At 44.0% G+C, this 15,405-nt stretch overlaps 1 protein-coding gene across 2 annotated transcripts in view; it reads left to right on the forward strand.

Moving 5' to 3' along the window:
- Nucleotides 1-14,129, forward strand: part of col18a1a (collagen type XVIII alpha 1 chain a) — a 76,766-nt gene extending 62,637 nt beyond the window's left edge. For both annotated transcript variants that reach the window (XM_079732004.1, XM_079732005.1), the window contains 17 exons: nt 197-274; nt 452-487; nt 698-751; nt 906-977; nt 2,895-2,960; nt 3,347-3,374; nt 3,875-3,919; nt 4,016-4,050; nt 4,457-4,579; nt 7,229-7,388; nt 8,508-8,572; nt 8,973-9,101; nt 9,501-9,533; nt 9,834-10,232; nt 10,649-10,846; nt 11,440-11,555; nt 12,113-14,129. In XM_079732004.1, coding sequence (XP_079588130.1) covers nt 197-274; nt 452-487; nt 698-751; nt 906-977; nt 2,895-2,960; nt 3,347-3,374; nt 3,875-3,919; nt 4,016-4,050; nt 4,457-4,579; nt 7,229-7,388; nt 8,508-8,572; nt 8,973-9,101; nt 9,501-9,533; nt 9,834-10,232; nt 10,649-10,846; nt 11,440-11,555; nt 12,113-12,326 — 1,851 coding nt within the window. In that variant the 3' untranslated portion in view covers nt 12,327-14,129. The remainder of the gene's footprint in view (nt 1-196; nt 275-451; nt 488-697; nt 752-905; nt 978-2,894; nt 2,961-3,346; nt 3,375-3,874; nt 3,920-4,015; nt 4,051-4,456; nt 4,580-7,228; nt 7,389-8,507; nt 8,573-8,972; nt 9,102-9,500; nt 9,534-9,833; nt 10,233-10,648; nt 10,847-11,439; nt 11,556-12,112) is intronic.
- Nucleotides 14,130-15,405: the final 1,276 nt, after the last annotated feature.

The following is a 15,405-nucleotide window of genomic DNA, read 5'->3' on the forward strand; positions in this document are numbered from 1 at the left end:
TATTCTTTTTTGGGGGGATTCTCTCCCCATTCCATTCCTTTGTGCTTTAATACCATACTTTCCTGGCTTGTATTCATACTATATCTTACATTTACAAAAACGGGAATAGTAATCAATATGAAACAAATCGAATTCTACAGCTGTGCCCGGGCATTGATGTTAAAGGCTGTTGCTCTTGATGTGTCCTTCTGCTCAGGGGGAGAAGGGCGAGGCAGGGCTGGTGGTTGGACCCGACGGAAGCCCCCTGACCCTGGGAGGGCTGGCGGGCCCCAAGGTGGGTTTATGCTACTTACTAGCATTAGCATTTCGTGTTGGCCTTCATCTTGTTGCATGACTTTGATAATAAGTATTATTATAGCTTAAATTTGACTTTGTAATTCATACTTCAATCAACTGTTGAACTAGAAATGTTTAAATCGTTTTATTCACACATATTTCCACCACCTCGCAGGGTGCCACCGGAGCTAATGGACCTGTTGGGCCTCCCGTAAGTATATTTATAACATCATACCCTTTCAAACATAATTGTTCAATCATTTTAGCCTTGTATAAAATAAACTACGTGTCCTTTTGTTCATAAAGTCGTAACTCTGAAGACCAGTCAAATCAATGAGTGTGCCCCGTGATTAATTCCTGAAGGAAACAACCCATGAATACATAATGGCAGAGTCTGACCCATTGTTTTGGTTTTTCACAGGGTCCTTACGGGTCTCCTGGATATAAAGGGGAAATGGGGATGCCTGGAAGACCTGTAAGTATTATCCATCTCTTATGGGAAATATTTGCATTCTTTTTGTATATTTGTTTGAGTCCTTTCCCGTGTCCCATGTTAAATGTAATTAACAGCTTCACTTTTTAAATCAGAAAGTTTGTCTCAACTGGGCCTCTTTTCTTTCTCTCTGGAGGGCCGACCGGGTGTGAACGGATACAAGGGAGAGAAGGGAGATGCAGGGGGCGGCACCGGATACAGCTACCCGGTACGCATGGGACACCAGCACACACGCACAATGTTTCCGGACATGTCATCATAAAGCTCATAGGCGTCTTATAAATGCCTCTTCTCGAATAGTGTTTACATTTGCATCTTGCGCTTACATTTCATTTTCACTGCTGATATTATGTATACTATTATGTGGATACCCCCTTTCGATAATGTAACAAATTTCTGAGCACATAATATAATAACATTTTTCCTATAATGTTACATCATATAACATTTTGTTTCCCCTATTACATAATGAAGCAAGCATAATAATTTTCTCCTTACATTATGAAGCAAGCAAAATCATTTTCTACTTATAAGGCATTTTTCACACATTTTTGCTGCATTTGCATATCAGGAGATTCGACCCTGAGGGTGATTCACACTTGATGCTTTATATGCGGACATCGATGTCGTTTGGACATTAGTAGAATCAACGCGGGGTTCAGCGGGTCGGGGTTGCAAGGGGCGGGATATGGCGTAGGGTATAAGTTCGCAAGAGGCGGGATAAGTGGCCGCTGTCACTGTAGTTTGTTTTGATTTGACCATAGACAAAAAGGAGGCAGAACGGGCAGAACTCATCGGGTACATCTTAAATGTTGCTAAAATGAAGCATCATATATTCCGTTGCATCCAAAAAATCCAAAGCATTGATCTGTGAAAGATTGGAGCATGAGTTGGAGATAAATAGAAGAAATGACAAAGACGAAAGGCGTCGCGAACGACTGCGTTACCGGAGAAAGAGAGCATATTTTTTTCCTTCATTTCACATATAACTAACACTTGGACAAATGTATTTGAGTTCTGTGTTTAACTGAGAAAATAGGGAGTGGTAGGACGGGACCCTATAAGGTTCAGCTGACTGTTGACAGCTGAGCTGTGAACTCATTTATTATAATTTATTGTATGATGTGTACTTTTAGGGTTATGATAAGCCCTATCTTTTAGCATTCACCACAAATGACTATTAAAAGCAGTGCCAACATTAAAATATTTTTTAACCATTCAGCGAACAAAAGGCAACAGGCTGATTATCATTTAGGGGGCCGCTCAATGACATGCAGAAGCGTTACTTCGGTTAACCCTTTGCTCTCCAAGTACAACACTCAACATTTAACCTATTGTTAATATATAAAAAAGAAAACACAAAACAGAAAGAACAGTATGAAATATAAATCTACTGTTAAGTATACAGTATAACAATACAATATAATATACTAATTTGCAAAAAAGAATATACAATAACAATATAAGAGAGGGAAGAAATGGTGCAATATCAGTGCAGTCAATACGGTCAGAGATTTAAGATTTCAATATAAGATTTCAATATAACCAACCTATATGACCTGTAACCATATGAAAAAAAAAATGACCTGTCGTTGCTTGTTGCCGTGAGAAATTGTCTCTTCACTTCTTTTATCGCAATTGCTATAGTCTATAGACAGAACAACTTACCTGGGAGAGTTTATCGACGGCGACTCTGTTAAAACAGACGGAGGGGCGAGGGGGGTGTATCAATATCGCAAGACATTGCGGGATGCGGGATCGATCTTGCCGTTGTCTTTCAACTCGCACGTGTGTGCGTGCGTGTGTATACGGCGTATATGTGTGTGCGTGCATGCGGTGTATGTGTGCGTTTGCTCATGCTGTGTGTGTGTGTGAGCTGCAGGCTGCTTGGCGTGCATGTGTGTGCGTGCGTGAGTGCAGTGTGTGTGTATGCGATGTCCTGCGCTGCCTTATATATTCTTTTTTTTGTAGCTATTGCCTATTCTTATTTAACATTTGTATCTTGATACTGTTTAATGTCCTGTAGTCATGTGGCTGTGACTCCCAGAACCCAGTCTGGCATTCATTCAGTTTGTCACATCCTGCACATATGTCTCCTATACTGAGTGGTCTTTGTGTTCAACAGGGGCCCGCAGGACCACCAGGACCACCAGGGCCCCCTGGCCCTCCCACGCCTATGGACCGCTTCAATGTAAGTCCAGAGAATACTTTCAAAGACCAATGCAAGGCAAACTGGGCAGTCCCCAACTGTCAGGCCGCTCTGACAGATGAGCAGCGTAGGGTCATCCTGGCCATGAAATGATCCAGACAGAGCACAGGTCAACTACATAACAAAGCTTCAAAAATAATGGAACTGATCAAATATACAATTGTGTTTTATTACTATATACTTACCCTGAAGTACTTTATTAGTAATTTAGGTATACATCTAACATCATGTTAAGTAGTTTGGTAGTAGATATTCTTTCCTTATTTGAACGCTCCTTCTATTTTAAAAGAATAAAATCTACACTGGATGATTGAGTTTGACATGTTGCAGATTGGTCTTAATCCTCTTTTATTATTGTTTTCAACCAGCGCTACGACACTTCAGTGGACTACCCAGGTATGGACTCACACACACTCACACACACACACACACATACACACACACACACACACACACACACACACACACACACACACACACACACACACACACACACACACACACACAACTCCCCACCCCCCCTCCAACACACAAACAAACACACCGATGTGTCTTATTTTTAAATAGCCTAAGAACCAACATAATACATGATCATCAAGTTACTTAATAGTACATTTCCTTTGTTGAGTAAGAAGGATTCAAATTAAGAAGTTATGTCAACTTTTGAATCAAAAAAGAGAGATTAGAATTATCTGTCAGAAAGCCATGAAGTTTTTTATCAGAGTTTGGGTTTTAGGCGGCTGTCTTTACTTTAAGAGGATAGAGTGTCTATTGTTCAGAGTGGAGAATATCAGTTTTGGTGCTTCTTACCGAGGATAGGTAAAATACAGGTTTAGTGAGGGATATGCAGATACCAGGATCGGAAACTTATAGACCATTTCTTTATATTTCCACAGCGACTAAAGGAGAGAAGGGGATGCAAGGGGACCGCGGATTACCAGGTAAAGCCCAGTCTTACCCAAGTCCACCCAATCCTAGTCTCACACAACATTCCCACATTTGAATCATGTTAATATCTATTTCTGTTTCTTTTACAGGCACATCGTCTAACTTGGACCTATATGCATTCAAGGTGAGAGTTTTAACGAATCCAAACAATTTCTGTATAGATATTCCTTTTATGTATGCATTCATTTAATAGTAATTATCATCGCCACTGTTTTCACATATATAATCCTTAATTGTGAATTAATAAATTATGTGACATGTTTATTGTGTCAATAATGATGTGTAAAATCGTTGTGTTCCTTTATAAAGCGGATAGATCAAAACAACGTATCGATAAACCTAATCGATTGTTACGTGTAATTGTAAAATTGGCGTTCATTGCCGTGTTAAACCCTGGGTTGTGTCCGCAGAACGTGTTAAACCCTGGGTTGTGTCCGCAGAACGTGTTAAACCCTGGGTTGTGTCCGCAGAACGTGTTAAACCCTGGGTTGTGTCCGCAGAACGTGTTAAACCCTGGGTTGTGTCCACAGAACGAGCTGAAGGGAGAGCGCGGAGCCTCTGGGGTGAAGGGGGAGAAGGGAGAGCCGGCTGCAGGGTTTTACGACCCCCGGTTTGGTGGGGTCCAAGGAGCGGCAGGTAGCCCGGGCCCACAGGTGAGACCCAGGTTGACTCTGTTCAAGTAATTAAAACGTTATCGAATGCAAACATTACGAGATGAACCGAAGGTGCGAACGGTGCCGGGGAGTCATTGGATGTGTAGTCGCAGCCTCTTCCCTTTACTGGCACCATGTCACCATGTGACCACATCCTGAGCCTAATGCCCACACCGACATGAACATGTCATGATCACACCCTACTGTTCTCGAATCATCAACTCTCAACTGTTGAGTGGACCGAGGCAGAAATCAATCACGTGGCTGTCAAGAAGTCTTCCTCCAGGACAACTTTATTTACGTGATGCTTAGCATTTAACACCATGAATCCCCACCAGATGCAGAAAAGGAGGAACGGACATTGTGGTTTAGGTCAGGGCCGGACTTGGACAGTAATTCAGGCCTGAGGATATGTTGGGTCTAGATCAACGACCGAACATCTGTTCTTCGATCTGGACTTGAAGACCAGAACATAAATATTGCAACCGATTTTTCAGTGTGGTTTCTCTCAATTCGTATAATCAATGATAAACTACTCATGCTACAAAAAGGGCAGCATTGATAGCATCAGTAATCAGGACCATTGTAGCGTAATCAGCTGTCTATTATATCAGAAATAAAAACAGGTACATAAAAAATAATAATTATATATATATATATATATATATATAATTTTTTAAATATATATATATGTATATGTATATTTGTATGCATAGATTTACATTTGGATACATGCTAATATACTTGTTTGACAGATCGGGGGTCAGATCGTTAATTTATATTTCAAGCAGCGATTGACAGTGCTCTGCTCCACTGGCGTTAGGAATTGTCAGATTGACAATGTTCTAGCCCAATGACATTGTGGAGACACCAGGGGGCAAATCATATTTCAGGGGATGGAAGGACCACCCCCTGAAATATGGATGGAAAACCAACAAAGTTTATAAAAGTAAAATAATAACACACCTGATGAGGGCTTATCAGTGCCATAGTAACAACATAGCCCAGTTGACTCAGATAAGAGACTGTCCAATCTTAGAAGGTAAGCAGGTAATGCAATAATTCACCAGTGTCTGGCTGCCAACTCAATCTCAGTCAAATCCTTCTTTTTTTTATTGGTGGGGGTAAGTCACATGAATAATTAATTAACCCGATAGCTTCTCGCTTTCAATCTTGTGTGCTCCCACTCTCTCTCTCTGGCTCACTCTCTCTGGCTCGCTCTCTCTGGCCCACTCTCTCCCTGGCTCACTCTCTCCCTCTCTCTGGCTCCCTCGCTCTCTCTCTGGCTCACTCTCTCCCTTGCTTGCTCTCTTGATTGCTCACTCTCTCTCTGGCTCACCCTCTCTCTGACTCACTCTCTCTCTGGCTCACTCTCTCTCTGGCTCACTCTCTCTCTGGCTCACCCTCTCTCTGGCTCACTCTCTCCTTTGCTTGCTCTCTTAATGGCTCTCTCTCTCTCTCTGTCTCAATCTCTTTCTCTGGCCCACTCTCTCTCTGGCTCACTCTCAATCTGACTCACTCTCTCTCTGGCTCACTCTCTCTCTGGCTCACTCTCTCTGGCTCACTCTCTCTGACTCTCGATCTCTCTCTGGCTCTCTCTCTCTCGCTGGCTCACTCTCTCTATCCCTGGCTTTCTCTCTTTCTGGCTCACTCTCTCTCTCCCTGGCTTGCTCTCTCTCTTGCTCACTCTCTCTCTGGCTCACTCTTTCCCTGGCTTGCTGTCTCTTTGGCTCACTCTCACTCTCTCTCTGGCTCAATCTTTCTCTTGCTCACTCTCTGGCTCACTCTCTCCCTGGCTCGCGAGAATATTTTTATCAATTGAAAACAACTTTATATAGCTTATGATCCAAACTCTTGACAGGGTAGCTTCTACACACTGATTTGCTAATACGTTCTACAACAAATCTGATATGTCTGGAAATTAATGTCTCACTCCTGTTCTTTTCTTTAATTGTCTGGATCTAATCTATATTCACCCTGGTCAGTGTCATGGCTTAAGTATATACAATGACAAAATATTGATGACATCATATCTATCATGGCTAGAATGACAATATGGAGAGATCATTTTGAAAGGTGGGGTGGAGGTGATTTTTTTATTTTCAATAATTCAACTTCAAAGAAGATTCAAACTCACGTAGATAGAACACACTAGTTGGTAATATATAGCTATACTGTCTATAGCTACAGTAGTCCCAGGCCCTGGGACTACTGACAGACTAGTTTGGGTCTGCGGGTTTGTTGGTGAGGCCTATCGCTGTAGTACAATTTTGTGGAGCAGAGGGTTTCTCAATAAGAGCAGGGATGGCAGGGGAGTCTTTTTAAAAGACTCCATAAACTAGTGCAATTGGGGAAGCTCGTAATGTGAAGCATTTTTCTGATAAAATAAAAAAAAAAACATTTAGGGAGCTCAGTGTTAATCTTTAGGAGGGAAACGATAAAAACACCACTTTAGCAAAGCACTTGTTGTGATTGCATTGTAACTGTTAAAAACGGGTCATTGTTCACTAATGCTTCAGAGCTATAGAGCGATATGTATGAATTACTGAGAGACACGTTGTTTCTCATTCATCAAGGTCTTACAGCCTTTATTTTCCATTACATACAGGTTTTCCTCAACGTTTTTCTTTCCCACCCCTTTGCTTCCAGGGTCCGAAGGGAGACTCCATCATGGGCCCCCCTGGACCCCAGGGACCCCCAGGACCCACGGGTATTGGGTATGACGGCCGTCCAGGAGCCCCTGGCCCCCCAGGACCTCCCGGACCCACTGGATCCCCCTCTTTACCGGGGCCCTACAGGCCCAACCACTGTGAGCATAGACCCCTCACTCACCTTCATCTGACACTACACTCTTTCAAACTGCTATTTAGCCGCTTAGCATCTACTTACTTAATAACTTACTGAATTACTTGTATGCTTAAGTTGCCTTTGAATGAATTTAACTTTTCTTCACTCACACTTTGGTTAAAAAAAATCACAAAATGTCACATCCCCCCTACCCCTTCAAATGTCCCTACCACCTATTCCCCCTCAGGTGACTTGTAAGTCACTTTGGATACAAGCATACTTTAAGTGACTCCATGTAAATGTAATCTGCGTTATTGCCTTTCTGCAGGCCCTGGTACGCCCTAGCCGCGCAGTCATTCTGTAAAATAAAAAAAAAACAAACAGACAAACTCCGGGATGTTTTTAATAGACAAGGGCAAGACGCTCGTCGGTTAGACACCATCCACACCGTGTACCTTCCTAATAAATTCAGGGAGGTAATGGGAGTGAATCAAGCGTGAAGTCGGAGGATCGCAGCGCACAACAACGCATCTCAGATAATTGTTTTTGTGTTATTCAACACGAATAACAATAATGGAATTGCTGACACGTTTCGTTTTTTCGGGTCGGAACTTTTTGCCAAGATTTGCCATAGCAACATCCACCACAGGTCTTTTTTTGCCTTTTTTTGCCGCCTCCAGATGCGGTCGTTGGGTGACCCGCCGTACGGTGTTATGATTCGTGACTACGAATAGGAGAGAGGGGTCTCTCTCTACTGTAGTTCAGGTCCCAGCAGGCTAGCGTAGTGGACAGCGCCCAGAGCTAGCTCCATAAGGGTGCCCTTGACCTGTGGTACCGAGGCTCAGGGAAATCCGCGCGGCTTCTGTCAGAGCGGGATTCAGAGCGGGGCGCGGCAAGGTCTTTAGCGCCAGGCGTTTGGGTGTCAAGGAGGATCAAGCGGAGTGTATTTATAGCGTCCTTCACGGCGGTGGCCTCGGTCTCTCCAGGGGCTTCACAAGGTTTCGATGGGCCCCGCGCTCACACGAGGACCGGGCGCTAAAAGCTGGATACTCACAGCTAACCTTTTACTGTGCAGTTGAAGGGGCGGCCTTGGGACTGCTTTACTCTATCTCACTGTAGTTGTTTCCTTTACCATGTGCAGCCTTCCATGTCCCTGGACCCCCAGGCCCCCCTGGGCCCCCAGGAGCCTCAGGCCACTCCTCTGGGGTAGGTGTGACCAACGACCGTGAAACTGGACACCAATGTGTACTTCTTAGTGTACTTAATGTACTTGGTGTCAGGGATGCAGCTATATATCAGCCACCAAAGTGGGTAAAATGAATAGTGGTAGATAAGAAAATGTTTCTTTTTTAATGTAGTATTTGATGTATGTATTTTTTTAACACCTGGATTACACGTTCATATACAAATCCGACCAATATTCACTGCAAAATATAAGTCATGCTAATCCATACTGTTTGACCACACTGTTCACTGTTGTATGGGTTGTAGATGTTTCAATGCTTTAACCCTACATCGTGCCAGTTTCGGATTATATAAGCAGAATATGAACGGTGAATGTGACCCGCTGATCTCCCGCCGCCCCCCCCCCCCCCCCCCCCCCCAGGTGATGGTGCTGAAGTCCTACGACACCATGCTGGCCCAGGCCCGTCGCCAGGAGGAGGGCAGCCTCATCTACTGCCTGGACAAGGCCGACCTCTACCTCCGCGTTCGCCACGGCCTGCGCCAAGTCATGGTAACGCTTATGTCTGGTGTACAAGCCAGTGTTCTTATTGCCCACCTCTCCTACTATTTGTGTATCAATGATAGGGGCTGCTATGTTTGTTTTTTTTATCTCTTGGTGACAGTTTACCCGAATTGCCAACCTAGGGAACGATCTTTTTTTCAAATAGACAGAAAGAGATATAGCTAGTGAAAAGAAATATGAAAACGACGAATGTGCTTCATGATCTTTGTGTGTGTGTGTATGTATATTTCAAGAGTGTAAAAAGATAGAAAGTCAGAATTTGTATCGATCCTCAGTAAAATACAATCATGATACTGTTATGCCTATTCCATCTAGTGATACACATCCTCTGTGGTATATACATTATACAATGTTTAATCTTTCAAAATGTATCAATTTCTTCCACAGCTCGGAGACTACAATCCGTTCTACAGAGACTCGGTATGTTGACCCCATGAAACCAATCACTGATCAATCGTCACCAACCCTCATACTCACCTGGTTCACCACTAGTCACTAAAAAACACTCTCTTCTTCTTCTTCTTCTTCTTCTTCTTCTTCTTCTTCTTCTTCTTCTTCTTCTTCTTCTTCTTCTTCTTCTTCTTCTTCTTCTTCTTCTTCTTCCTCTTCTTCTTCTTCTTCTTCTTCTTCTTCTTCATCTCCTTCTTCTTCTTCTTCTTCTTCATCTCCTTCTTCTTCTTCTTCTTCTTCTTCTTCTTCTTCTTCTTCGCGGCTCACCAGGAAAACGAGGTGGCTGAGGTCCAGCCCCCACCGGTGGTCATCTACACCCCGTCCCAGGACCAGTCGGTCAATGGGGCCGGCCACTACTCCCAGGGGGGGGCCGACACGCGCCCCGTGGACCAGCCGCCGCCACCGCCCCACCACCACCAGCACCACCAGCACCACCAGCAGGAGACCCCCAGGAGGGACCACGCCCCCCAGCCCGACCCCCGCTATCCTCCACACTACGACCCCCGCTTCCCCGACCAGAGGTACCCCGGTCAGACGGTCGAGCGGGCCAATCCCCCCCCGCCGCCGCCCCAGCAGCCTGAGGTCCGCCACCCGGTCACCGCCAGGAGACCCCACGTCCCCCCGGCGGACCCCAAGCCCGCCGCTCACGTGCACACCTCCGGACCCGGGGTGAGTGTGTGTTACCTTCTGGTTCTGGATCGCCGGTTGTGAATTCAGTACCTTCATTCGTACTCTAGGGGGAGCAGGTTAGCACAGGGGAGTTAGGGGGTTTGACTCACACAGGGGAAAGGTTCTGGGATCGACCTCCCAATGTCAGCTGTCTACCTGAATGGGATCCTTCAGCACGATGCCCTGGGCCCCTAAACCCTACCCGGGCATGCGCTGGATAACCTGACTGCAACGGTCGTCGAGTATTTGACTCACAGCAGGGAAATCTACCAGTAGGAATCCTTGAGAAAGACGCCCGATCGCTACCTGCTCCTGTAGCATAAATGCCAAATGATTACGATTCAACCATGATATTATAGATTTCATTTTCGTTTTTCGTGTTTTAAACAACACTTCTTTTACACCCTCCGCTCCAGCTCCACCTCATCGCCCTGAACTCGCCCCAGACCGGCAACATGCGAGGGATCCGCGGCTCCGACTTCCTGTGCTTCCAGCAGGCGCGGGCCGTGGGGCTGAAGGGGACCTTCCGGGCCTTCCTGTCCTCCAAGCTGCAGGACCTGTACAGCATCGTCCGCAAGTCGGACAGAGACAGCCTGCCCATCGTGAACCTTAAGGTCGGTCTTCTGCTGGGTCCTCATAGGGACAAAATAAAGTTATATGTTTTTGGTCGTACACAGTATGTTGACATTATTGCAATGATATATTCATATATATCATATAAATAGGAGATTTGTTGTAAAATGAAGTAATGGGATATTAACTATGATCATGCGATCCTTCGGATCTTCATGTGGGAGACCTTGAGGGTGGGATAGTCTAGGGGTTACGTGGTGGATGACCCTCAGTCAAAATAGGTTGTGCCTCAACGCCAATGCATTCATCCTACCTCACTGTCTTATATTTATACATTTCCCTTTCAAATTGTGTTACTGTGAGGTGCTTGAGTGTTTACAAAAGCGTTTTAGAAGTTTTATGTACTATTATTATAATTATAATTATAATTATTACCTGTAGGCATCCCTGAGCAAGCTGACGTAACTTCCTATCTGCTCACTAACGGCATTTTTATGAAATCACCACCATTCATTTTGGATTAAAATGTCTGCTAAATGATTAAAAATAAACAGTAATCGTTCCCAAAGTTCCCAAAGAGCACCGTTCATCCTGTAGCCCCAGGGGCCTAACGCCGGCTGCTTTCCCTCCCCAGGACCAGGAGCTGTTCAGCAGCTGGGACTCGCTGTTCGGGGAGGTCTCAGGCACCATGCGGGAGGGCGTTCCTCTCTACTCCTTCGACGGCAGAGACATCCTCAGAGACAGCGCATGGTGGGTCCCGCCTCCCTTTGTCGTCTGGAGAGAACACAGAGAACATGTTTCAATCCGCAGACACCTAATTACATCATCTCATTCAATTAAACAATCTCATTCACTCGCCAGGCCGCCAGTCTTAAGCAATCAACACATGAGGAGCGGCCAGTGGCAAGGGTGACTTACGCTGTGTTGGGTGTTCAGAGTATACGAGGCTAACACACGAGAGCTCGGTAACTCACGAGGCGTGCACTGAGGTTTGATGATGAAGAAAGCCGTTGGGGTTTGGATCCCATCCGTTTTTCAGAACACCAAACAAAGCTGTGATCTGATTGTACCCCCTTTGAGAGGTCCAGAGGGTTTCGAGTTTGGCGAAAGTTTGGATTTTTGGGTGAAAAGGGGGAATTTTGTCAACACTAGGTCAGTCACATTGGTACCGCTGGCGAAGCATACAAAGCGAATCGTGCGTTGACCGTTTTACTGGTTAACGCTGTACTGGTTTACCTGGTTACCCTTTAACCTCTCTCTCTCTCTCTCTCTCTCTCTCTCTCTCGCCCTCGCGCTCCCTTCTGCAGGCCTGATAAGATGGTGTGGCATGGCTCTAGCACCAAGGGCCACCGGCAGACGGACAACTACTGCGAGACGTGGAGGGCGAGCGACCGCGCGGTGACCGGCCTTGCGTCCTCCCTGCAGAGCGGCTCGCTCACCCAGCAGGGCCCCAGCAGCTGCTCCAACTCCTACATCGTCCTCTGCATCGAGAACAGCTACATCCCCCACTCCGCGAAATAAACACACCACCACCCCAACTCCCACCACCACACCGGTTCCTTCTAGGTTTTTTTTGTTTTTGTTTTTTTACGTTTTGATCTTTGTTTAAAAATAGAACGACAAGTTTGAGCAGGCACCTCATTAAAATTTTAATCTTTGTTCATTATTTTTACCCTGAAAATGAGCCTTGAGAAAGTGTGGCATCCCGTTTAAACGGGGGCCAGGGACTGCTTGTCCAACTTTAACGTATTTCAGCGTCTTTTTTTGTTTTTACCCTTCCATGAATGCCAAAGAGACTGGTCTAACAGAAGGGTATCGGCTCCTGTTCCTGGGGATATTGGCACATTTTCTGGTATTTTTCCATTTATTTCATTCAGTTGTTTTGTTTATTTTTCCCTAGCAGGGTTGTAACAAAAGAGAAAGAAAACATAACTACATTTTCTAATTGTATCCATTTTTTGTATTCTGTATATTATGTTTGTTATCTGTTTCATTTTTCTTTGTATTCCTAAATGTTATAAATGTTATTACTTTTTGAATTGTTGCATATCCATCCTGTTACAATGCTGGTTTTAGCTATTGATGATTCCTCTGTAAGATTTTCAAATTTCTTTATTTCATTTTGTGTTTTAATTTCATTTAAGAATTGTGGGTACTTTGGGGTAGAACAAGATTTAAATACTATTTTAAAAAATGAAAGAAGCGAATAGATATTTATTTTTAAATGAAGTTATGTAAGGACATAATATTTTATTTGGAAAATTAGCAACAAAATAAATCAAATTACCCTAATTCATACACTAATTCTACACAGGACCACTCTCAAGTATGTTATTAAATAGTGTCTATGTTTTTTTACTTAATCCAACACAGGACGAATAGCCGCAAGATTCTGTGTAACTCAAATCACATTATACATATTTTAATTGAACGCAGACGCATCTATGTTTACCTGGCTGGCATGTACTGTTTTCATTGTACATAAAAAAACAAAATGGCTGTTATGGTTCAAGTCTGTGGTGGAGCGCGACCGGTAATGGCGATGGTGAACCAACTGTGTGTGTGTGTGTGTGTGTGTGTGTGTGTGTGTGTGTGTGTGTGTGTGTGTGTGTGTGTGTGTGTGTGTGTGTGTGTGTGTGTGTGTGTGTGTGTGTGTGTGTTTGTGTGTGTGTGTGATTTGGACTGCGTGTTGGATTCCAGAGACTCGCCCTGGCTTCAGCAATACTGATGCCTTGCTCACTGAACCTGTGGATTACATTTGTCACGGCAACAACAGTGCGTTCTGTACAATTTCACCCGGGCACTGAATAAATGTATTTTTTCCATCCAAGATTCACATGTTATTGAACAGGGATAAATATGTATGTGCTAATTATCAGATGTGATCATATTGTGTCAACTCATTCATTCCTGATTCATTCATGTGACCTTCAGCAGCACCTAAGGGTGCAAAAGCTGCCGGCCTTGACTGCGGCAACCTCACAAATCACCGTCCCAGCGCCCATGAAAGCCAGCCGACCTTTACACTCATAGAGGACCTTCAGGCTACGGTAACGGCTGCATCCGTGATAAGACAACTGCACTTGGGTGTGTTTGCGTCGGCAGTGGGGGCATGACTTTTTGAATTCATGATGGGACGGCGATCTTGGCGATCTTGTGAATTCATGGACCTGGTTGGGGGGTAGGATTTTGTGAATTTGCAAATAGGTTTGTCAGGGGCATGATATGAATATTCATTAGTTTCTTTCTTTAAGATGTCCTTATTCAATTCCTCCATGATTTCACAGATTTTGTTATGAGATTAAAGATTGAGCATTTAATGTATTTTTGCTATAATTTGTTTTTTTCTTTGTTCTAGCTCTTTGGCAATGTTACGTTGAATGATAATATCTGCAAGCTCACTTGAATTTCATATTTGGTCAAAGTTGCTTGCATTCGCGAAATTGCTAATACCTAAAGGGACTGCTTATAGAGCGCCTGGGTCACGCCCCTTCCAGTGTCCCGCCCCTTCCAGTGTCCTGTCCCATCCAGTGTCCTGTCCCATCCAGTGTCACGCCCCTTCCAGTCTGCCCCCCCTTTTAGTGTCCCACCCCCTCCAGTGTCCCGCCCCTTCCAGTCTCCCACCCCCTCCAGTGTTCCACCCCTTCCAGGCTCCCGCCCCTTACAGTGAAAAAATATTAATACTAGTCAACAGCAACTCAAATAATTGTTTTATCCCGTTCAAATTGTGACATGAATTACACATTTGATGCTTATAAATTCAAAGAAATCAAGAATTGGCAAGTCACGATAGTCACATTAATGACTTGATTACTATTAATAATTAGTTATCTTTTGAGTTGACAATAATTATATTTGTCATTCATGGCACAATCTCCATTGACTTTCTTACACATCGGAAGGGGTCGAATCCCATCCTTTTCTCGCTGCTTGCCAACATTAGCCTGGACATGATATATATATATATATATATATATGTATATATATATATATGATCTGTTTTGAAACTGAATGTGATCAGGATGGTCTCCAGGATAAGATAAGCCAAGTTTATTAAAAGTTAGATTTGTAGGGACTTACAACAAAATATTATGTTAATCGAAAAGTCCCAGCACAAACACAGCGGAAATGATGCATACATATTGTAATTAGTTAAATTAAATGACAAGTTTTCCTGTGTTATCGACGAAACGAAGATGAGCGGCTTAACAAAATAAAACTTAAAACATGAGATAATAATCTTTTATGTCAGCCGCCATAGCATACATTTGGCAAGCGCAGAAGGTGAGATCGTAAGTAATTAATATGACATAATGCAGCCTGCATTAAAGAGCACAGTATCTATTCACAAGCTCCAGCACTGAAATAGTTTGGAAGGGTTCTTGTATTGAACAGCAAGCCTCAGCATTAGGCCCACTCTATCAGCAAACGGGAGGGATTAGGAAACATTCCCCTATACAGTTGGATTTTCTCATCTCACATTTTACCCGTTCATCACTCCTTCTTTTAATCATATTTATTTCCCCCCAGAAGTCAGTGTTGGTTCCTTACTTGCATGTCCAAGCAGCTTTAACCAGGTGTCAACTTTTGAGTGATTTGC

The sequence above is a fragment of the Pollachius pollachius genome (assembly GCF_949987615.1).
Source record: "Pollachius pollachius genome assembly, chromosome: 3".
In the NCBI taxonomy this organism is placed as follows: Eukaryota; Metazoa; Chordata; class Actinopteri; order Gadiformes; family Gadidae; genus Pollachius; species Pollachius pollachius.